Here is a 22691-nt window from a genome sequence, read left to right as displayed (position 1 = left end):
AGAGAAAGGATTTAGGAGCCATCACGCACCTATATGTCTCCTGGCCCCTCCTCCTCATCTCCTTTATCCATTTATTCAGGAGTGAGTTCTCCCGACGGTACCAAAAGTAGATGATCATCATCAGGGCGGGGAGGAAGAGCAGGAAGATGAGCAGAAGTGTTATTAAGATGGCCTCATGATCTGGCAGGGAAAGCACAAAGATGAGCGTGGGGCTGGGAGAGCCAGCAGCCTCCAGCTTCACTCGATGGAGTCCCATCTGCCCATTCCCAGCCACCCAGGCCAGAGACATCATCGCTGATCACACCTCCAAAAAGGAAGCAGGACCATCCAGCGGCCTCTGATAAAAACAGGTGGCTACCAAGCAACCAGAGCTGGGCACAGGCTGTGAGCCTTCCTGAAGGGACCAAACACAGCACATCTGGGAGCAGAGCTGTCAGCACCTTTACCACCCCATGTCCCCCTCCCGTGGCATCGCTCCAGCCCCACCAGCCTCATAAGGCAGCAGACAACAAGTCGTGACTCACTATCGCGCTGCACGGGGCCACTGTCCACGCTGCCACCCAAGCCCGGCTTCTCGCAGTAGGGGGGAGCCCAGCCAGCATCGCAGTGGCAGTTCTTGTTGCTGTTGCACACCTGTAGAGAGAGAAGGAGGGTTGGAGACCACAGGGAGGTATGGAAATGATGGTCTGTACAGTGGGGGTAAGAGCAGACGGCCAATGGCAGGAGTTCAGGGTGAAGGAGCTTAACCCCTGCCAATATTCACCCCTTGAACATCACTTGGATCGTGCCTGTGTTGCCCTCAAATCTGTGATTGCAATGTACAGAGACATTTTCTTGCTGATACTTTTATTTCCCTGCTCTTTGCAGAAAACCTGAACACAGGTATCTCACACCCTCAGTTTTCACACCACTGGACTAGACAAGCCTGGTGCCCTTAATACTTTGTGCTAAGCCAGAAGTTTGGTAAACATTTTGCCCTCAGGGTCTTTCCCATTAAACCATAGCATTTCTGAAGCAGAGAACCCAAACCAAGAGCCTTGATGATGCTGAGCAGAATGGAAGGGTAAATTTGGGTGTTTCACCTATCACACTTCTCTACATAACCCAGCAACGATTTTCTACAGCAGTTTGTTGTTGCCTTATCTGACAAAGCCCTGCGGTCTGCAGAGGTCACATCTTTGTAGCCTTTAAGCTTTGGACAATAGCAGCTCTTTCTATTTGCTGAACTATTTCCCTGCCTTTTTGCAGTCCCAGTTGTCTTTCTCACTCTTGTTTTGTTCTCAGAGGGAACAGGCACCTGCTCTGAGCACTAAACATTCTCCAGTTTACATTAGACCCTGATCCAAATTTTGCAGATGGTCCTTGCATCATGAATGATCTTCTTCCTCTAAGCTGGACATGGGTGAGCAAAGATCTGAGCTCAGTCTCACCCATAGCTGATGCATGAGATAGTTATGAAAAGCAGATGCCCACTGTGTTGCAAGACTCATCCCTGTGGGAGACACTTGGACTTGCTTGAGAATCTGCGCTCATAGAATCATAGAATCACAGAATGTTTGGGTTGGAAGGGATCTTAAAGATCTTCCAGTTCCACCCCACTGCCATGAGCCGGGACACCTCCCCTCCCACCAGCCCAGGTTGCTCCAAGCCCCGTCCAGCCTGGCCTGGGACACTGCCAGGGATGGGGCATCCACAGCTGCTCTGGGCAGCCTGTGCTGGTTCATCTCAGAAGCCTGCTGTAGGTCTCAGGCAGTAACTCACCCCATGGCCGTTGCACCGGGAAACACACTTTTCCAGCTCAAAAAGGGAGGCATTCTGGCAACGGCGATCTTTGCAAACCTGAGAGGGAGCCAAGAAAGCTGAGGTTAGAGAAAGACCCAAGAGAGGGGGGGACAGTGATCTTCTGGCTTCACAGATGGGAGTCCTCTGGAAGGATGTTGTCCGTTGGAAAATGCCGGTTGGTTAAATTGTATTGTTCCAGGAAAAAGCATTTCACTCCAATTTTCAGTACAGCCCAGGAAACCTCTGCCATTCCCCCATCCAGGACGGCTCAGCAGAGACCAGCCACCCCCACCACCCCCTCCCCTGGCAACCCACCTTGCAGCTCCCAGAGAAGGCATTTCCCATCTGGCCCTAAAACACAGGCACCAAGCCAAAAAAAACGACACTGGATTTTAAGACCAGCCATCCTTTCTCATGAAAATGTCAACATTTTGGCCTTCCATCCCAAACTGGGATGACAATTTCATGATTAAAATGCCGAATAGTAACGGCCACATCTCCACAGCCAGCTCTGGCATGCATCCCTGCTACCGTGTTGTCTATCAGTCTTCCGCCCTTTCTCAGCTGAACTAACCCTCTGTAAAGTGCTTGGAGATGCAGGGACTGTAAAAGAGACTAATGCTCAGCTAGCAGCATCTGTTTGGATCTGTCATCTTGACTCCTAACACAGCTTTCCCCTGGGAAACAATTTATTCATAGAAGGAAGCCTCATCCATCAAGTCCTGGGGCATGCAATTCTTGTGGGGGTTGCTCCACTATGCATTAAATCAGTAAAGAAGCATGGAGACCAGAGAGAAGAATGTGGTGGCCTACACACAAACATCTGATGATGTCTAGAAATGCCCCAGCTGAGATGTCACCAGGGCAATGCCTGCAACTGTGGAGGAAACCACATCCCATGGCCCAGCTGCAATGCAGAGAAGAACCAATGTCCACATTGGAGGTGGGATAAGAGCCAAGGAGATGATCTCCTGCAGGAAACCCCAGTCCTAGGAAGAGGTACTCACCATCCCATCTCCACATTTTGTCCCAGTCATCACCAGCCCAGGGTCAGAGAGATCTTCCTCATCATCCTTCGCGGTGTACATGTAGGTGCCTCGGCACTTCACCTCTCGCCCGTTGAAGCGGATGGTGGTGTCGATGGAGACAGTGTTGGTCCCCTGGGGCTTCTTAGCTGAACTTTGGCACTGGATCTTGCCACACATAGCATCCCTAGGAGCGGGGCACAGCCGAGCTGAGAGCAGGAGATGTGGGTACCGCCGGCCACCTCACCCTCCCTGCCCCATCAGCCCCTGCCCCGCCGCCTGCTGGCTCATCTCCCTCTGAATTTATGGCCATGTTAGGTTGTGATGGGAGAGGCTCAGCAGGTTCAGAAAGGACTTCGCTAAATCACTGACAGCACAAAGAAATGCTGGAGGAAAGAAGCTGGGTGGGTCCCTCTAACATTCCTGGTCTAACTGGGAATAGTGGAGAGCACACACTCCCTAAACAGCACCTCCTGCTGGTTTTTTCCCTTCAGGAAAAAAAAAAAAAAAAAAAAGCCTTTCCTTTCAGGCTGCATCCATGGTGGGACTGCCTCCCAGCAATGATGGGGACTCAGCTCAGGAAGGACCTGGTGACTTCTGCAGGTCCAAAATGAAGCTGGCCCAAGGGGTGATGCCAGGAGGTTGAGGTAGGACCTCTTGGCAGGGGTGGGCAGTGTGGGTGCTGCACATGTGGAAGGAGGAAATGGGGCACCCATGGGTGCCAGAGCTGCACCCACCTCTTGTCACATTTCACATAGCGCCCTTGGCTGTCTTTGCCACAGTTGCCGTAGGTGTTGCCAGCCATGTTCACATCCTGGAAACAGGCATCTGGGGCTGGCCAGGCACCTGCGGAGGAAAAGGAAAGGTCCCGCGTGGGGTGGGGACAGCAGCCAGCAGGGAGAAATACCAAAACCAGGAGCAGCAGCTGGATGCTCATGGAGAAAACACCATGGGAAATTCTCCCAGAGAGCTGCTGCTGCGGGTGGGGGGGCCAAGAACAGCACAAGAAGGATGAAATTCCCTTTTCTCTGGGGCCACGCAGAGGATTTTGATCGTGGGGGAGGATTCCCCCCTGTGCCTGCTGCAGCTCTCTGAGGGGCACCCACAGGTGCTGGCCCTGGGCGCGGCAGCACTGCTGTGCAAGTGGGGCCCTATGTGCCCTGTACGGGGTGGAAGCAGCCAGCAGGGTGTTGGGAGTGTGGGTGTGGGGACCGTAGTGCACACAGGGGCAGGGTGAAGCGTGTGGCTGCACGTGGCCTTATGTAGTGGGGAGGTCCCATGCACCATGGGGTTGTACACAGCTGGGGGCCATACACAGCAGATGGCCGTATAGAGCATATAAGCTATGGGCCATATGCAGCATGGGGGCTCTAGGCAGCCTGCAGCCACGTAAAGTGTATATATATATATATATATATATATATATATATATATATGAAGTGTGTAGCAACCATACGAAACATCTGGCCATGTACGCCTTATGATCCATATCACCTATGTACGGTATACCGCATAAGGTCCATAGGCAATGCGGGGGCCATATACAGGACACGGGCTAACTGAAGTGAGGAAGCCATATACAGTCTGTGCAGCATACGTGCTGTATGCAGTGCTGAAGCCATTATGTGCTGCAGGACAGCATGGAGGTCACCTGCAGCATATGAAGTCATACGCAGCATGGGGGCTGTATGTAGTGTATGGGCTGTCGGCAGCATGGGGACCATAGGCGGAGGGTAAACGGGCATAGCAAAGGACCAGACACCTGTGAGTGTCCATGCACAGCACCCCCAGCCCTCCACGCCAGCCCCGTGGATGCAGATCCCAACCCTGGACGGGGACAGCACAACCCCTCCATCCGCTACCCTGCGGCCCCATGGGCAGGGGGCATGGGGACCCCACATGCAGGCACAGTGCTGAGACCCACCATGGCTCCTGCTCTGCAGAGAGGTGGCAAGGATGCGGGGCTGGGACTGGTGGGACTCACCTGGTCCCCAGAGCTGGACGCACTGCTGGTGGTGGGTCATGCACATGCCGTTGTTGCAGTAAGCCTCGCCGTAGGCGCAGGACGAGCCATCCAGGAGGTACACGTTGGCTGGACAGTAGGGTGAGGCGCCTGTGCAGTATTCAGGGAGGTCACAGGATCCCGCTGCTTCCCTGCAGATCGTCCCAGCCACCTTTAGCTGTGGCAGGAGGAGAGAGAAATACCAGCACTAAGTAACAGCAAAGGGGCCGAGCTGGGATTGCTGCTGCCTCCTGGCACAGCTTGGGCCATAAACCATCTAGTGTGTCCTGTGTGAGTCTGTATGGGGGCTGTCTGGGTATAAAACCACATTCCTGGACCCCAGCCATAAAGCAGCCAGCAGAGACTGCTGCGGACACAAGTTTACACATAACGCTCCTCATTTGGCGCAGAGAGGGCGGTTGACCTTATGGACATGCAGCACATGAGTCTCACGGGAATGGTGGGGGCCATATCTCCCTGCTCAGCCCATGGATGGGCAGGTGGGCATGGTGGGGGGCACAGAGGGTGGCTTACCTTGCAGTTCTGGCAGCAGTCACCGTGGGCACACTGGGCTCCCTCCTTCAGTGTGCAGTTGTGCGCATTGCAGCACGGGTTGGTGCATTCCTGCGTGGGGAGAAGGAGCAGACACCACGAAGGTCAGTAACTCCGTCCCTTCCCTACTGTTGCCTTCTCCACCCAGCACAGCATCACTCTTCTCTTTTTGCCAACGGGGAAACTGAGGCACAGGGGGTATGAGGAAGTGCCCCTTTGCACTCTAAGGCAAAGTCAAGAAGAAAGCCAGGACCAGGTTTAATGAATTTAGGAAGGTGGGACCAGGAAAAGCCCTTGGGATGGAGTCCCTGTGGTGACCAGCAAACCTCTTTCCCTTGGAAATACCCCTCTCCACATCCTGCCACCCAGCACCTGAGCTGAGCTGCAAAAGCCCCTGCAGGAAAGCAATGCAGGACCCAGCACCATACCTCCACCTCCCCACAGTCACAGTCTTCTCCTTCCTCCAGAAAGCCATTGCCACATTTCCGTCCCACCACCAGGTCCTTGGTGTCAGGCAGGTTGAAGAGACACATGCCACCTCCCTTCTGGAAGTAGTTCTCCAGCTGCCTCTTGCTGCAGGAGCTGAACACACGAGGAAAGGGGTGCCTGCACAAGGGTTAGATGGGGAGGGACAGGAACCAGGGTGATTGGGACCAGGAGAAGGTGGAAAACCAGTCAGAACTGGGAAATAAGGACAGGGCAAACTGGCACAAACACATCCAAGAGCAGAAGCCACCATCGGCCAGATGCATCAAGACCATGAACATCTCCCACTCCAACTCACACGGCTGAGCACCAGACTGACAACAAAGGGACACCACACTGAACCCAAATATTCTCCAGAATGCGATGGGGTGGACAAGCAGAGCTGCTATACGCCACCCTCAGAGCATCAACCCTCCAGCAAGAAACCTTTTGGAGATTGGAGACCCCCATGATCTGAACCTCAAAGCCCAGGGAGCACCTGTGCCTGCAGGCTCTGTCAGCTTGATGCTGGTGTAGGTGTCCCTTCTGTGCCTCGGTCCCTTCCACCTGGGACACAGCAGACACCCTCGTCCTAACCGCAAGGCAGCTCTCCACATGTGCAGTGACTATCTGCTGAGGTTGGCTGCTAAATATGTGCCTGTTATCACTCAACCGCTGATGGAAAATACCCGCTCGAGGCTATTTAAATGCCTCTGAGGCTGAGATGGAGAAAAAACATTTAAAAAATTAAATAAATATGAAAAAGAATTACCAAAAAATCCCATATGAAATCATTTACAACACCTGAGCAGCAAAAAAAAAAAAATATTAAAAAAAAAAGAGCCTACAACATGTAAGGTCATTACTCCAACAGCCCAACTGGCCTTTTTCATAAGGAGCTGAAGAGAAACAGTGATTTTCTAGAGCAGCTCTGAGCATGGTTCTTTGGTAATTTTGCACAAATTTGTGGGGATTTTTGTGTGATGTACTAAGAAGGAGGAAGCAGAAAGAGCTGTGCACCACGCTCCATTTCAGTGCTGGTTTCACTTCCTCTTATCGTTGAAAAAAAGTTTCATTTCATATTAGGCCAACTCATTTCCAAAATGATACAGAGGGCTTCTTCTAAAAGTATTTTTGAAGTCTGGGGGTAATCTCTTGAGCTGTAGGGAAAGCTGTAAGTCCATGCAAGTTATGGGATGGTGGGCAAGTAAATACACCCAATAAGCTGGTACATGAACATGCAAATAGGGACAGGATGAAGACAGTCAAAAATGTGTTTTCTGCCCATGCGGGGAAAAAAATATTTCAGCAAAAATAAGGAGGAAACGTCACAAGGGATGTCAGCTCAGAGAGTTTTGCTGGCAGGGGTGAGCAGGGGCACAACTGAGTTAGAGCACCTGCTACTGCTTTGCACCAGTGCATCCAGCTCCAGTGGGTGGGTGCAGGACAGTGATCAGCTGGATAACTAAACAAGTGTACAACTGCCTCGTTCTGGAAAGCTGGTGCTTTTCCCTGCCACAATCCACCTAGGCAGAGCCTAAACCCCCTGGCATCAGCACCACAGTCTGCCAGCCCCAAGAGCCACAAGAAAGTAGCCTGGAGACACCCCGAAACCATATTGTGGGTTTTGACTGCTTTTATTAATTGGAAGAGTGGGTGGGTTCAAATAAAGAGGAATAAGCAGCTGCTTTCCTGCAGTACAGGGTAATCTGGGGTGACTGTATTGTTGGGAGCTGGAAAACCTAACAGGAGGATTTTCAAAAGGACAGTGGCACCAACCAGCTGAGTTTCAAGCAGTTTTGGGCTGAATGAAAGGGTAAAAGCAAAGGAAAACAAACCCCAGATGGATTCTGGAGAGCATGAAAGCTAATGACTGCCACTCTGGAGCATCCCGCATCCAGATTTAGCAGGATTGGGGCGAGGGATGTGAGCTCACTACCTGCAGCCCTGCGATGCCCGGAGTCCCTGCCAGCATGACTGGGGACTGGGCACCCCTGGACCCTCCGGCCTTACAACAAAGAAAAATTCATGGTGCTGAAGTGTGGGCTAGCACAGGACAATGCCTTGGGTTCTTGTCATGTGTCAAGCAGACAACATCAGATTGCTTCCATCCCTAGCTCGTTTGGGATGGGGGCTGCTACCCCTCAGAGACCACCATCCCTGCCTGCTCCTGGGCACTGGGATGTGCTTGCTCCAGGGAATTGGGGTGTGCAGGGCAAAAGGAGAGGAGGGCAACCAGCCGGGTCCTCCTTTGCAAGGGGGCACTGCACCCCCAGTGGTGCCTTGCAGGATGGGACTCCCTTGCCACTCCACCCAGCTGCAACAGCATCCGCAACTTGCCAGGGGGCTTAGGGGCCTTTTAAGTTTTTTTTCAACCTAAATGATTCTATGATTCTATAATTCTATCCCATGCCCACCACCACTTACCCGGTGGCCGCTGCCATGACACAGCCACCTTGCTCCGGGGTGGCCTCCACGCAGCAGCCCGTGCTGTCGTGGCTCATGCCAAAATTGTGGCCGATTTCGTGGGCCATAGTGGCAGCTGCTCCAATGGGCTGCTCTGAGTGGTCCTGCAGAGGGACAGGGGATGTGTCAGCACAGCAGCCAGAAGCGATGGAGAGGGGTGATCCTGCAGCAGGGAATGGGGTTGGGGTGATGGAGGGACCGCAACATCCCTGGGGATTGCAACTGGATCCCGTGGGAGGGACAGAGAGAGGGATGGAGAAGGATTCATGGCAGAAGTGAGGTTTGGTCTCCTAGAAGTCCTGCATGGGACCATTGGGAAGGGTTTTGCTGGAGCCATCTGCTGAAAACCTGGGGCCTTGGAAGGCGCATCCTAAAAACCAGAAAACTTGGTGCCCCACACCACCACCCTGCCTAGGGATCACAGGTCACCAGAGCCACCATCACCCCATCAGGAGGAGGAGGAGGAGGAGAGTTATCCAGGGAAGAGATGACCCTACAAAACAAGAGAGCATAAGCAAGGAACAAACCAGGGTTATTTAACATGAGGGGCAGAAGCAACACAGGAGATCCCAACGCTATTGCTAGCTGCAAGCTGGGGGTGTACATGGGGTGGGACCTTTAAACCTTTCTCAGCCTCCTTAGTACTTGGCCAACACCTGAGGGGGTTAAGGAGCTATTAGCATCATCATTTGCTTTCAGGCTGCATCCCAGGACCAACCCTGGACAGCTGGTCCTCCAAGCCCATGAAGAACCCCAGCAAGACAAGGTGGTGATGGGGTCCCTCAGACTGGGAGGAGCAGTGGAGACCCCCACGCCCCTCTTACCACACTGACGCCTCCAGAGTTATCCACGCTGCACATCCCCTCCAATGGGGCCATGCCGATGGTTGTGCCCCTGAATGTCTTCCCTCTGACCACAAAGGAGAATGGAGGGGCAATTAGCACCCCAGGGGTGGTTTGGAGACCCCAGTCCAAGCTGGGACCCCCCCTGCCCTGAGGTCTGTAAGGATGCTTACGTCAGCAGCTGGGCATTGTCATGCTTCTTGCGTGACCTCAGCGCCTTCTTCCACTGCAGGAAGGACCAGAGCGTGGCATTGGCGTCGCTGGTCACGGCACACTGATCCCGTTCCGTCCACACTTCCAGGCCTATCAGGGCCACCTTGATGTTCAGAGACCTGTAAAACTGCAGGGAGGGGACAGGGATGGAGGGGACAAGGAGTGGCATTTGCTGTGCATCCTCCATCCCTGCCACAGTATTTCAGCTGGTGGGTCTCCGTGCTTTCCCTCCAGCTGGGTGACCCAACGTCACCTGCAGGCATGAACTCTACAGACACAGGTTGTGGACACAGGAGCCAGTCAGGGTGGCACAATGCCATCCATTAGCTGGAAACACCTAAACTTGTCCCTTCTTGTGTCAAGGATTGATGCCCATCGCCACAACAGGGCAAGAGCCAGCATATGTTTGGCTGCTGCTGCTCAGCTGATGGTTGGCAAAACATTTTCCATAACATGCTCACATCTGTCATCTGAACTTATAGCCCTAGTGACATGGGGACAGTCCCTAAGAGCCACCACCAGGCTGGCCCCAAGCTCAGGTGTTCCCACATGCACTGGGAATGATGGAGGTGGTCACAAGGACCAGTAGGTCCCTCTCACCAGCTGTTACCTTGTCCACGTAGTTTGCAATCTCCACAATGCGCTGCTTGGTGTGGCCCAGGTTGAGGTTCTGGTTCCTGTACTGCAGAGAGACAGGGATGGGGAAGGGTCACGGGAGGAAAAGCAGGGAGGGAGACAGAGAGATGTCACAGCTTTGCAGCAGGGGACCAAGTTTCTGTCCCCCCACGGCACTCACCAGTGTGTGATCAGCAACAATGAAGAGCTCCATGTACTTCATGGTCCTCCAGGCATCTCTCTTCGCCTGCAAGACAGACAGCAAGGCTCAGAGAAGTGAAGAAGCAGGCAGCCCATGGCTCTGGGCATCTCAGGCTTCCCAGACACCAGAGAGCTTGCTCAGGAAGGACAGCAGAGAGGGGAAACTGAGGCATGAGGTGACAAGGAAAATTTGAGTGGCTACAGTGCAATTCCCAGTATCTCCTCACATCATGTCCCACACCATATGATGCAGCACCAGTACCCAACCCACACACCCTTCCTTTGAGGTCTCCTGTCCAAACTCAAACTATGTAAACTGCCCATGCAGACCCTTCACGTCCCATCTGCCTGCGCAACCCTGCCCAGATGCCAGGGTGACAGGCACTCCGCCACAAGCTGCAGGCATTTAGCTGGGGTACAGACAGCCCCACTCCCAGCCCTCTGCAAGCAAAGGACCCCAGGATGGATTTACCCGGTGGTACACCGGCTGGAAGAGCTGAGCAATGTCAGCGATGGTGCTCCCAAAATCATTGCCATGGCCGCAGGTCCCTCCTCTGACGGGCAAGTGCTCTGCTCGGTGGATGAGGTGGTGGCCCGGCTCGGGGGTCCCCAGGGGTTTCAGGTAGTAGCTGGTGTTGCTGCTCAGCACTATCAGGCCCCTGGCAATGGAGAGCAGCCCCCGATGGCTCCTGTGGTGCTTTAACTCTGGCTCCCCCAGCCCCTACGAGACCCCACAAACTCACTGCACCTCAGCTTGGTCCATACCCGGGGTGGGGGCAACATCAAGAGGTGGATGTCTCTGCCAGTGCAGCCCTATGAGCTATTACATCCTTAGCATTAAAAGCTCCATGCCAGTCAGACCACATGAACGTGGGGTGGCAGCTGGAGGTTGCGGCAAGGAGAAGCTCAGCTCTGGGGTACCTGCTGCATGGTGAGGGCTCTTGTCAGCACCAGAGACAAATTTTCTTGAAGGCAGCTCACGCTGCCAGAAGAATGGCTGGACCACTGCCCTCCCCACCCCCCACCCCCACCCCCCGGGGTTGGGTGAAGGATGGGAGGGGAGTGATGGAAAAATCAGCCCTGTGAAGCACCTAGAGCTGGTCTTGCAGGACCATCAGTGCTCCTCTGGGGGGTCCCCAGAGGGGGTCCCTGCAGGGAGGAAGGGGGCAGCCACATCCATCCCCCTCTTCATCAGCCCCACAACCCCGTCCCCTGCCCTGCACGTCTCCATACCGTATTCCCAAGCAGGTGCTGAGGACAACCCAGGAGCCTCCATAGCCCCGGACGTGCCCGTGGTAGTAGCAGTGGTCCTGGAGAAAGGTGATGAAAACCTCCATTAGAAACCACCACGCAGGGCTGGGCGGCAACAAACCCCACATGCTCACCCCAAAAAACCACTCAATTTGCCTTTCCCAGCCAGGCAAGCTGTGTCCCTCTGCACCGGGGAATGGGAGGGATGAAGCCAGGAGGCTTCTGGCTCCGGCAGTTCAGCCCAGGACACAGACAACCCCACGCCTGGCTCAGCGTGCTGGAAGGGTGACAAATGGCCGGTGGGTGGACGTTGGGGAGCGCCAGGGCTGCTCAAGCCCAGCGCTGCGTGTGTTTATTTCCTGAGGTGCTGTATCACAGCCAAGAGATACAGGAGCCGCGTGCTGCTGCATTCCTCCTGCAACAGGCGCCGGGGATGCTGCCAGTGAAAACACCCTGACCCAGCCTGGTGGGGCTTTGGCTTCATCCCAAGTGCCGAGGCACCCTGAAAAACAGAGATGAGCTACGCCCATGCCCAGGCACCCACCGTGTGGTTGGGGGACACTGTCACAGGCTGCCCATCCGTGGTGTAGTGCGTCTCGGTGTAGCCTGGTGCAAGCAGCCTGCGGAGAGAGGAGAGGGGTGAGGACCCCCAAGCTGCTCTGGGCATCCCATCACAGGGACACAACAAGTCTCTGTGCCCAGACCCGTGCACCCAAGCAGAGTTGAGCTATCCATGTGGTCCCCCTTCAGCCCCCCTTGCAGACCTTCAGGTAGCGGAGCTGGCAGCACGGTCATCACCGCTGCATCAGGTCTGGCCCTCAACCAGGTGCCTGTGGCCAGTGGGGACAAGAATCACAGTCCAATGTGCCCCCTTGCATCTCAGCAAGGAAGGGGCTGCCCATACTGCTTTGGGGTCCTGCTGGTCTGGGATGGGGGACCTGCATGGGGGGAGTCCAGCTGCCCAACCATCCCCTGCCAGAGGACTCAGGCATGGTGAGACTACCTTGCCACCACCAAGGATGAGCAGCCAGGCAGGGTAACAGCTTCTCCATAGGGACCAAACCCCTCTTGGGACTCCCAAAGTCCCCAGGGGGAAGCATCCTGCTGGGAGAAGAAAGGGTCAACCCCATACTCAGGATCCAGGTGAGGACACTGGGATGTTTGGGGTCTCCAACACAGTCACCCCCTTTAGCCCTCGGCATGTCACTTCACCTCACTCACAGCACATCTAGGGTGACGCTCCCAACCCAACACCCCAGCAGCAAAGCAGGGGGTTCCCAAAAAAACTGAACTGATCGTGAGAAACCTCAGGCTGCTTTTAGCAAAGCCTGCACCCCCCCCTGCCTTCACCCCATGTGCCTCAGCTTCCACCCAGCTGCCGCTGGTCTCCCACCGTGGCCGGTCCCAGGGCTGTCTGTGACACAGTCCCATCCCACGCTGACGAATTGCGTCCTGCCGTGGGGAAGAGCTAGAGCTGAGCTCACAGCCAGTGAGTGAATGGGGCTGGGGTTGCTGGGGAGCAGATGTGGGGGACTTAAACTGAAATGACCCCACGGATGGTGGAAGAGAAGAGAAGAGGATGGGGGTTTCCCACGCTGCCCAAATCTGCGCAACCTTGCCCAGATGCCAGGGTGATGGGCATCCCACTGTGAGCTTGCAGCCACTGTGGGGATGGCAGGTCCCCCACGGGCAGGGCAGCGTGCACGTAGGTGTCTCAGCCATCCAGAGAAAGACAAAGCAGGGCTGGGTTTGCCCCCGCTGACAGTTTGGCCCTCAATTCATGGGGTTTGGCTCTGTCCCAGAAGTTTTATTCTGCAGTAAGAAAATAAACCAAGCAGCCAGCCCCAGAATAGCCCTCCCGCCTCTTGGTTTCTATTTTGCAACTAGTTTGGTGCAAAAATGTCACTGTGGGCACGTTCCTGGCTTCCCAGTCTGCCTGTGAGTGGGTGCCTGGCACCAGTAACTCCAGTTACAGCAGAGGAAGGAGACAGGAGCTCAGCCCTGTTCCTGGAAAGGGACCAGCGGGCAGCCTGGCAAGCACAAGGTCCTATGCAGGATGAAGACAGGGATGGGGACAGGTCGGCTGAGGACAGTAGAGGAGCAAAAGCCTCCATGTCATGCCTGGGGAATTGGAGAACTGAGGAGGTTGAGCTAATCTCCCAACCGGGGACACAGCAAGTCCCATCCAGGGTCACAGCTAGTCCCAGAATGGCTCAGACCACTGGGATGTCCTCTCCAGGGCAGGCCAAGGACCAGGAGCCCTGGGGAAGGAAGAGCAAGGTGTCTTCTCCAGCACAAGAGGCCTTGTTGGAGAACACCACAAAGGATGGTTTTGGAGGCCAACCATGCCTCCCAGTACCAGAAGAAAAAATATTTGAGGTCTAGCATGGCCTTACTGACCCATGAGCTAGCAGGGCTACGGTAGCCCTGTCAGCTGGCACAAGACAGCAGTTTAGATGGCCTGGGCTGCACTGGTCTCCCCAGCAGACACCTCACTAGGCACAGACAGTCTTGGATGTCTTGGGTGCTGTGGAGCTTGGGAGCCATATGGACTGCCTTGGGTACCATGGATGGTCCTGGGTGCCACAGATGCTCTTGGATACCAGACATTATCTTGAGTGTCATATGGATGATCCTGAGTGCCATGGACTATCATGAGTACCAAGAACTGTCTTGGGTGTCATGGATGGTCCTATGTGCTATGGATGCTCTTTGGTGTCATGGAAAGTCCTGGGTGCCACCAAACAGTCCTGAGTGTCAGGGACAGTCCTGGGTGGCATGAATGATCCTGGATGCCATGGGATGGTCATGGGTGCTCAGCTCCCTTTTGCTGCCACCAAGCCCCTCACCTGTTTCACTGTGCCCTATCCAGAGCTCAGCATCCTGCAGCACCCCACGCTCCTCCAGTCCTGCTAGAGGCAGCACAGCCACCAGGGATGCTCTTTACTCCTCCTGGCCACACGCATCCCTTCAGCATTGCAAAGTGATACCAAGCCAGAGTCATGAGAAGACGTACAGACATCTCCAGGGCTGGTGCAGCAGCTAGGAACAAGGCTAAGCTCTGCACATGAGCTTTCAAGCCCCACTACCAACCCCTGCAGTGCCCACAGTCCTAAAACACAATGTGCATGGGAACCCCCCCAGTTCTCCTTGCACACACCAAGCAGCTCCCTGCTGCCTGGCAGGGCAGTTTGGGGGACACCGTCATGGCTGCTTTCATACCCAAACAGCAGCAGGAAGAGGGTTCTGCCAGGCACAAGCCTCCCACAGCTGCTGGCGAGAAGCAGAAGTAGAAGCAGAAGCCCGTCCTGCAGAGATCAGGTTTCTGACCTGCTCCACCATGGGGCTGCCTGGCACCAGGAGGGACCCAAACCCGCAAAGGGACAAGTGCCACAGCTCTTGGGAAGAGGGGCAAGGAGAGCAGGGCAGGAAGATGGAGATGATTGCTCTCCTTGCTCCAGCCCTGGCACAAGGAGATGGCAGGCTGGGTGAGTGTCACAGGGGACAGATGCTGCTGGCACCTGCATCCAAGCTGAATCAAAGAAGAAACCCAGAAAGAGTTGAGCAAGGCTGCATGGCGAGGTCATCAGGAACAGTGCCAGGCTGCCACAACCCCAAAACCAGTCCAGCAGAAGAGCAGCAGAGGTTTCCAAATCACTGCCAGCTGTTGGCATTGCCCACCACAAGATACCCCCAAAGACCTCACAGGATCAGCGCTACCAGCAGTGTGGCAGCCCAAGAGCCCCCTGTCCCGCTGACCCTCTGCCTGGCACATCTCCATCCCCTGCGCACCTCACACCACCCTCGCCCGTGCTGGGTCCTGCACCACAGCATCGAGCCAAGGCTGCTTCTTGCACAACATGGGTGTGGGCAGTGGGAAAAAGAGCATTTCAGCCCAAACTGCTGCATCAGCTGCAGCCGACAGGAAGCCACACCGGGCCATCCCTTCCCCTGCGGGCAGGAGAGTCAAGACAGGGCAGCCAGGATGCTGTTGCTCCAGGTGGGACCATGGACATCCAATGCCCCTTCCCCAGCCCCAGCCCCAGCCCCGACACTTACTGGTTCCTCTCCAGCACCAGGATGAGCTCTCTGCCCTCAGCCATGACGGCCACCTTTGCCCGGGCAGGTGCCAGCACCTATGGAGGAAGCAAAGAAGGGGCTGGGTTAGAAAAGACAGAGCCCAGGATGCTGCCAGCCAGGTGCCGGCCCATCCTGCTGCCTGCCTGTGTTACTATAGGACTTACTGCTTCCTTAGAAACACAGAGGACAGCGGGTGCAATAGATTTTGAGCGCTGTCCCTGTTTGGAAAGTAGGAGCTGCTTTGCCAGTTGCAAAATGCAACGGGAGCAGGGAGAGCATGCATGCCCCTGGGCAGGAGCGGGCATGAGTGGGGACACAAGGATCAGGATGTCCCCAAGCATCCCCAGACACTCTGCAGGGGACAACCCACACAGACACACACCAGCTCTCACCTCCCAGAAGCTCGGTCCCCTCGATTCAAGATGGTGACAGACCACAGGGCACACTGTGCTGTTCCCACCAGGCACCATCTCCTCTGCCCATCCTGGTCGCCAGCACCTTCCTCTGCTCCCCAGCTCAGGGTGCATCCCAGCCTCTCCTCCACGCTCCACCTACTCCATCCCCTGCCACAAGCCCGCAGAAGGGAAGAAATAAACCCTCCTGCTTGATTGCCTGGGAATTCCCAGTCTATCAGGGGGTAAAAGACGATTTGAGCTGAGATTCAGCCCACAAGAATGGGGGTGAGACAGCAAATCCCAACTCTGCTGGCAGCTTCCCCAAAGAAAGGCAGCAAGGGAGAACAGATGCGGGATATGGGATGGGGATTATCACCACAAGCATCCTGAGTGGGGTCTCTGCACGCTCCATCCCACCACAGCTCCATCCTACCGGAGTTTCTGAGCCAGGGAAAAGGGCTTCATCCCCTGCAGAGGCTACCTATGTGCACCCCTACAAGGTAAAGAAATATATAGCAACCACCCAGGCACCGGATATCTGCACTGTTAAAAATACCATGGGGCAGCAAAAGGAAATGATTGACTCAGCTTCCCCAGGATGCCGGTGGTTTTACTCACTCCTTCACTTTGGAGGGTGTTAAATGGGATCCCTATGCAGAGATTCACACCAGCATGGCTTGTCTGCATGTGACAGGATGGACTAGAGCCCAAAAGCACTGCCCTCCTCCCATGTCCCCACATCCCTTCCCTGGCTCCAGCGCTGGGGACACTAAAAGCATCGCCCTGTCTCTTGTTTATGGCCTGGCTGGCTCCGTCTCCCTCGCCTGGGCCCTCCCCATCCATGACAGATGCAGGGACCCTGGCGGGCTACCAGCCCTTGCCCCTACGCTTGGGATCCACTGCTGGGTCCCAGTACACTGGCCATGAGCTGGCAAGGTTTTCCCAGCTGTGGAGGGAAAGGGGAGAGGAAGGAGCCATCCCCACAAGGCTCTGGCTTTGGCTGCTCTTAGCATCACGGGGTTTTGCAGCCAATCACTAGGAATGCAGCGGGGCGGGGGTAAAGTTGGGTGATTCTCAGCTTGGGCTAAAACAGAGGTCAAATCCTGCTGTCCCCTCTTATCCCTATGGAGATGGCCAGCAAGGCTTTGCTCCTTATGCAACCCAGTCCCCACCCCATGCCCTGGGTACTGGGGAGATCAGGGGACCCCCAGCCTGGCAGCCCCAGGGCCACCCTCTCAGGGACCATCATGCTTGTAAAGGGCAGCATCATGGGACAAAGCGTTTTGGGGTGCAGGGCAGCTGGGTACCACCACTGCTGCACCCCAGGGCAGGGGGTGTGTGCTCCCAGGGTGGGTGTTCCTGCAGGTCCACCCCAAACAGAGCTCTAGCAATGGAGGCACCCCATTAAGCTGCTCAAATTGGCCAGGGGTGTGCTTCTGGCCCCAAGGAGACCCATGGGCCTGAGTCCTCATGGCCCCATTTCCCGAGGACAAGAAGGTGACAGTCACCCCAGCCTGCAGCAGCCTGAAGACATGGTGACGGAGTCGGGTCGGCTGAGCTCCCTCTCTGCCTCCAGCACTGTATTCCCAGCTCCAAAAAAGGAGACCAGACAGTACTTAAAAAAAAAAAAAAAATAATAACAGCAAAGCAAACTGAGACCAAGGCCGTGCTGCTTCCCGGCGAGCCCCCTCAGTACAGCCACAGCCATGGCATGGCCATGGCCCCCCAGCTCCCAGCGAGGGGCCCTGTGCGATGTGGGGAGGAGAGAGCCAGGGCAGAGGGCTCCCCTCCTTCAGTGATGGTGGGAAATGGCTGTATTTTTAGAACATGATCTTATACAAACATCACTCCCTGGCCAAACATGGTCTGTACATTTTTCTTGCTGTTTCCCTTCTTTCCCCTTCTCACCCTCCCTTTTTTCAAGCCCATTTCTCCCCATCTCTGATCTCCCTAACACCCACTCCCCGCAGCCCATCTCCTCCTCCTCCCCAAGTCCCTGCCGGCTCCTTCCCAGTTTTGAATTCCCCAGCAATTACTCCCTGCCTCGACTTAAGGGCCTTTACTGGCAAAATGCTCTTTCCCAGCTGCCGTCTTAAAGGGACACGTGTGTGTACAGGGTTATTCCAGCATTCACAGCTCCCCGTGCAAGCACTGTCCTGTCTCCCAGGCTGCCAAAGGCTGGGAAACAAACCGCTGCTAATGGGATCTGCGTCTGACCCCTGCGAGGTGATGCATCGCAAGCTCTCCCCTTCCCTGTGCCTCAGAGTTTCCCCTGAGAGCAAGTGAAGGGGCAGTGGGGAGCAGGGGACTGATCCTGGTTTCAGCTGGGATGGGCTGAAACCAGCTCAGCCCCTAGGAAAATAAATAGCAGTAAAAAGAAGGAGGAGGGAGCACCAGTTGTGCCAGGCAGGCAGGAGCCAAGTAACTCAACCCTAAGATCAGGAAAGGTTATTACATTAATTAAACACTGATAGTTTTGCCTTGAGCCTAATTGGCAGGCAGCTAGGTCCCCAGGAATTGCCTGTCAAGATGCTGTGCACCAGGAATGAGCAGGAATCAGCATCATCCTGGGCCCCAGCACCTTCCTAGGGTCCAGCACCTTCCTCCCCACCCAACCACCACCATATCCTTTCTCCAGCAGCCATGAAAAGGATGCACTGGTCCCTATCCCAGGCTGCAGGAACTGCCTTCTCTCAGCCCTGGCTGGATGTGGAGGTGGTGGCCCCTCTCCAGGACATCCCAGCAAAGCCAGTCCCACCAGGGGCTGGGCTGAGAGAGGCAAAGAGCAGCTGGGATGAATCTGCCCTGGCCGGGACCCAGCCTGCAAGCGGCCCAGAAGACCCACTGGGCTGAGCTCGAGTCTATTTTTCTTTTCCAATCTGCTGATCAGAAAAACCACAGCGATGTTTGCAGAGGAGCTGAGGCCAAGGGGTTTGCTTTGCTCTTTGAGCAGGAAAACGGTCTTTGTTTCCCCACAGCTCCTGGCTATTCTCCTCACCCAGACTCTCTCCTCTGCCCTTGCTGGAAAACTCCCCCTGCCCTGCAGGAGAGCGGCTCTCCCAGGAGTGGGTTCAGGGAGTGCTGAGCTCCTTGGGAAATCACTAGTCAAGCCAAAATCCAAAATCCACATTCAAATCACAGCCTGGCCATCTGCTTGGGCAGGTCCCATAAGCCCTGATTTCCTAACGAAGCACATCCAAGCCTGGACGTAACAAGGAAGATGGGGATCGGAGTTACCAGGAGATGCTCCATAGAGGATTTGGTGATGGGTTTCACAGCTGGAGTATCATGGCTGAGCCAGGTCCTCCCCAGGCAGCTGGATTAAAGCAGCAGAGTTGGGGTTTGAAGAGCATGGCTTGAGGACATTGCCTTGTCCTAAACACACTGGGATTGGGATCTGAGATCTCAGGGACAAGCTTCTCTCTCCAGCTGCTCACTGGAAAAGGATCCCGAGGACAGCCAGCTTGAGGGGGAGGGGTTGTCAGGGGAAGTAGGGCATCAGGCCCTGGAGGCAGAGGCAGGATTTTGGTTGTTTTAAATCAAACTTGGCTCAGGGACCACATCAGGGTTTGCTCAGTCCTGCCACACCTTGCAAAGGGAAAAAGGTTTTCCCTGCAGGAAACAGATTGTAGGAGTGCGTGTCCTTGGCACCTGCAGCCAGCCCCAAACCACAGGAGAGCCCCTCCTCCCTTCCTCCTCCAGAGCAGAGCTGTGACCCCCCATGTATGCGGTACTCCCCGGGGGGGACTCATGGGGGTATCACACCCCAACCATGACCAGAGGGGATGCTCCAAGCGTTGGTCAGTGAAGATGAAGCGGATGGCCATGTCCCAGCCCCAGGACAGGGAGACAGTGGCTGCTCCAGGGACCCAGTGGATGAGCCTGCGGTGTGAGAGGAATCGGTGGGTGGAAGGATGCTCCATCAGTGCCAAGGGTGTTCCCATGCTGGAATGAGGTGCCAGGAGAGACCCAGAGGGAGCTTGAGGGGCTCTTCTGCCTGGGTACCCCTCAGCCCTTGTGATTTATAGAATCACAGCATGGTTTGGGTTGGAAGGGACCTTAAAAGTCATCAAGTCCCACTCCCTGCCATGGGCAGGGACACCTTCCACTAGCCCAGGTTGCTCCAAGCCCCGTCCAGCCTGGCCTGGGACACTGCCAGGGATGGGGCATCCGCAGCTGCTCTGGGCAGCCTGTGCCAGCGCCTCGCCACCCTCACAGGGAAGAATGTCTTCCTTATGACCAATCTAAACCTACTCTCTTTCAGTTTAAGACCACTGCAGTGAGAAACTATGCTTGAGAAAAAGCAATTACAAAGGGAAAGAAATAAGGCAGGGAACACCACAGGCAGTAAGACAGGCTGGGGGTGTCCCCAGTGTGGGGACAGGGGACTCCTGTGCCTCAGGGCTGGGTGCCAGTGAGGTGCCAGGGCCAGGATTCTGGGTACAACCTCCATTTCCACCTCTGAAAAATGGCAAAAGCCCATGGTCAGCTCTGGCAGCCTTTGTGCCACATCCCGAGCTGGGGGGAAGGAGTGGGAGGAGGAGGATGCCGGCAGCAGCAGGGCAGGATCCCACCCCAAGCCAGCAGCAACAAGGGAGTTGTTTGCAATCAGGGTCCCCACGACCTCCTTCCCGGCCTCTCTGAAATTGCTTCCATGTGTGTCAGGAGCCGTCGAGCCCGCAGGGAGTTCAGCCCCAAACAATAGGAGAGTGGAGGGTGTAGAGTGGGGAGGCAGCGTCTGGCCCACCCAGTGCCACGCCAGCCCGCACACGACGGGACTGCAGGGCCACCACCACCATCCTCCTCCTCTTCCCACTGGTGTGACCTTGCTCCTCCGGGAGGAGGGAAAGGAGATACAGTGATGACCCTTGGGACTGTGGCACAGGCCACCCCGCAGCATCCCACCTGCTGTGCAAAGAAGCAGCCCCGAAGGAAGGGAGAAAGGAGCCTCGGGACCATCACCACACTTGAACCCACCACTTCACACACTCGGATGTTTTCCCCTTGCAGGCTCCTGCCCCAAAAGCCAGGCGTGCCCGGCCAAACAGAGCAGGCTGGCAGCAATCACGCAGCCATATTTATTTCCAGGATCTTTGCTGGAGGGCAGGAGGAGATGGGGTGTGGATGGGGCGGACTGAATTGATCCTAAAAATACACGTCAGGAGTACCAGGACGAAAAGGGCTGGTTTGGGGTTCTTTCCACAAGTGGGGAGCCCGCTCGCCCCTACCCCATGCTTTGTCTGGTTCCCACCATCCTTCCCTCACAAAGCCTCCCTGCTCCCGGCTGCGACCACCCTCCCTCTCCCCTCCTTTCCCCAGCTCCAAGGAACAGCAGCCTCCTTGTTTCAGGCTGGCTGGAGCCAGCGGAGGCAGAGCACATGCCAGGAAACACTCTGAGACCTGCCCAGCCACCCTGGCCCCAGACTCTCCCGACAGCTCCCAAAACCCCCCACATGCCTGCGACTTGCACCCACCCAGCACAATTTCAGGCAGCGGGGTGTTAGCTAGAGTATAAATAAACCTCCCGCTTCCATGTGTTCCCTGTCCTGAGCGGCCTCCAACCTAAATATAGACCAACCCAGGGCTGCTAGAAAGGGAAGGGACATGTCTGCAGGGCGACCACAGCATCCCCAACACAATGGGCTATTTCAGCTACCGGAGAAGCACAATTCCCAGCAGGCAGCATGATGGGAGCAGCGCTCCTGATTCTCCCCGGGAAAAGGAATCGTCTAGCCCCTCAGGGCAGCCCAAAGCCCCTCTCTGCTTCACCGATGGGAAGCACAGCTGATTCTGCCTTTGGTATCTCCTGCCTGGAGCAAGGAGGTCTCACTTGGAGGCATCTCAGGTGGTTTCAAAGCTGTGTCCTCAGCCCCTGCTCCAGGGAGATGCCACCAGAGAAGGTCACTTCCCAGCACTCAGTCTTCTCAGCAGCAAGTCTCCTCAGCTCCAAAACACAAGTTTCCCAAAACATCCACATCAGTGCTCATTCTGCTGGGAAGCAATTTGATCTGCCTCGAAGGAGACCACAGCCCCCAGGACCCTCCCAGCTGCTGGGTACAAGGACCAGCTGCTACAACCGATGGGCAGCTGCAGAGCCAGTTGACCCCAGAGTCAGGCAAAGCACCAAACCCAGGCGAGGGTCACCACAAATATCTCATAAAGTGGATTTGGAGACAGTGGGGGTGGAAGGGAGGGTGCAACAGGCCGCAGAGCAGCCCTAGAAAGAGATGTCTTCTCTTCCCTGCAGGCTGTACCTAGCTTCTCCACAGTCTTCCCAGGGACATCGCTCTTAAATCCGGCAGCGCTTTGCCTCTTGTTAATACTGCTGGTCTGTCTACCCTGGCCAAACCATCAGTCTGATGAATTACCTCCACCTCCTTTCTCCAAACTGCCCAGCCCCTTTCCACTCTCCCTATAGCTCTTGGCCACCCCTCCTACTGCCCAGTAGTTAAGACAGCCTGTAATTAACTCACCGTTGCACCCTCTGCTTTCCCTGAACAGAGGACAGAGAAATGAGTCCTGAAAACCTGACATCCTGCTCACAGGTTCTGCAAACTCAACATCTCCATCCGAGTCCCACCACGAAGACCTCCAGGTAGAGGACCCAGCCACGCAGCACAGGGGAGATGAATGATCTCTGCCCTTACCTTTTCAGCCAGGCTGACAGCTCGTCTGGTACGGCCCCCAAGGAGCCAGTGCGGGGTGACCCACTCTCCATGGGATGGTGGTCCTGGGAAAAAGACGATCTGATGAGCGTGTGAACAGCCCTTGCAAACCCCTGAGAGCGGGAGCTACTTCACCA

The 22691-nt window shown here is 55.6% G+C and overlaps 1 protein-coding gene across 2 annotated transcripts in view; it reads right to left on the bottom strand.

Moving 5' to 3' along the window:
* ADAM33 (ADAM metallopeptidase domain 33) overlaps positions 1-22691 on the bottom strand; it is a 31951-nt gene that overhangs the window by 5671 nt on the left and 3589 nt on the right. For both annotated transcript variants that reach the window (XR_008734487.1, XM_055723770.1), the window contains exons 2-19: positions 22537-22619; positions 15474-15550; positions 11959-12034; positions 11397-11473; positions 10636-10822; positions 10144-10209; positions 9958-10029; positions 9308-9474; positions 9117-9201; positions 8254-8396; positions 5790-5967; positions 5344-5433; positions 4792-4987; positions 3545-3653; positions 2790-2994; positions 1762-1839; positions 525-633; positions 30-180 (exon numbers count right to left, since the gene is read on the bottom strand). Coding sequence is in view for 1 of the 2 variants with exons in the window: in XM_055723770.1 (XP_055579745.1) it covers positions 30-180; positions 525-633; positions 1762-1839; positions 2790-2994; positions 3545-3653; positions 4792-4987; positions 5344-5433; positions 5790-5967; positions 8254-8396; positions 9117-9201; positions 9308-9474; positions 9958-10029; positions 10144-10209; positions 10636-10822; positions 11397-11473; positions 11959-12034; positions 15474-15550; positions 22537-22619 (2149 nt within the window). In the remaining variant the exon portion in view is untranslated. The remainder of the gene's footprint in view (positions 1-29; positions 181-524; positions 634-1761; positions 1840-2789; positions 2995-3544; positions 3654-4791; positions 4988-5343; positions 5434-5789; positions 5968-8253; positions 8397-9116; positions 9202-9307; positions 9475-9957; positions 10030-10143; positions 10210-10635; positions 10823-11396; positions 11474-11958; positions 12035-15473; positions 15551-22536; positions 22620-22691) is intronic.

This window comes from Falco cherrug, chromosome 1 (assembly GCF_023634085.1).
Source record: "Falco cherrug isolate bFalChe1 chromosome 1, bFalChe1.pri, whole genome shotgun sequence".
NCBI classification, from domain to species: domain Eukaryota; kingdom Metazoa; phylum Chordata; class Aves; order Falconiformes; family Falconidae; genus Falco; species Falco cherrug.
The sequence above is the reverse complement of the archived record's forward strand: the minus strand, read 5'-3'. Positions and strand labels throughout refer to the sequence as shown.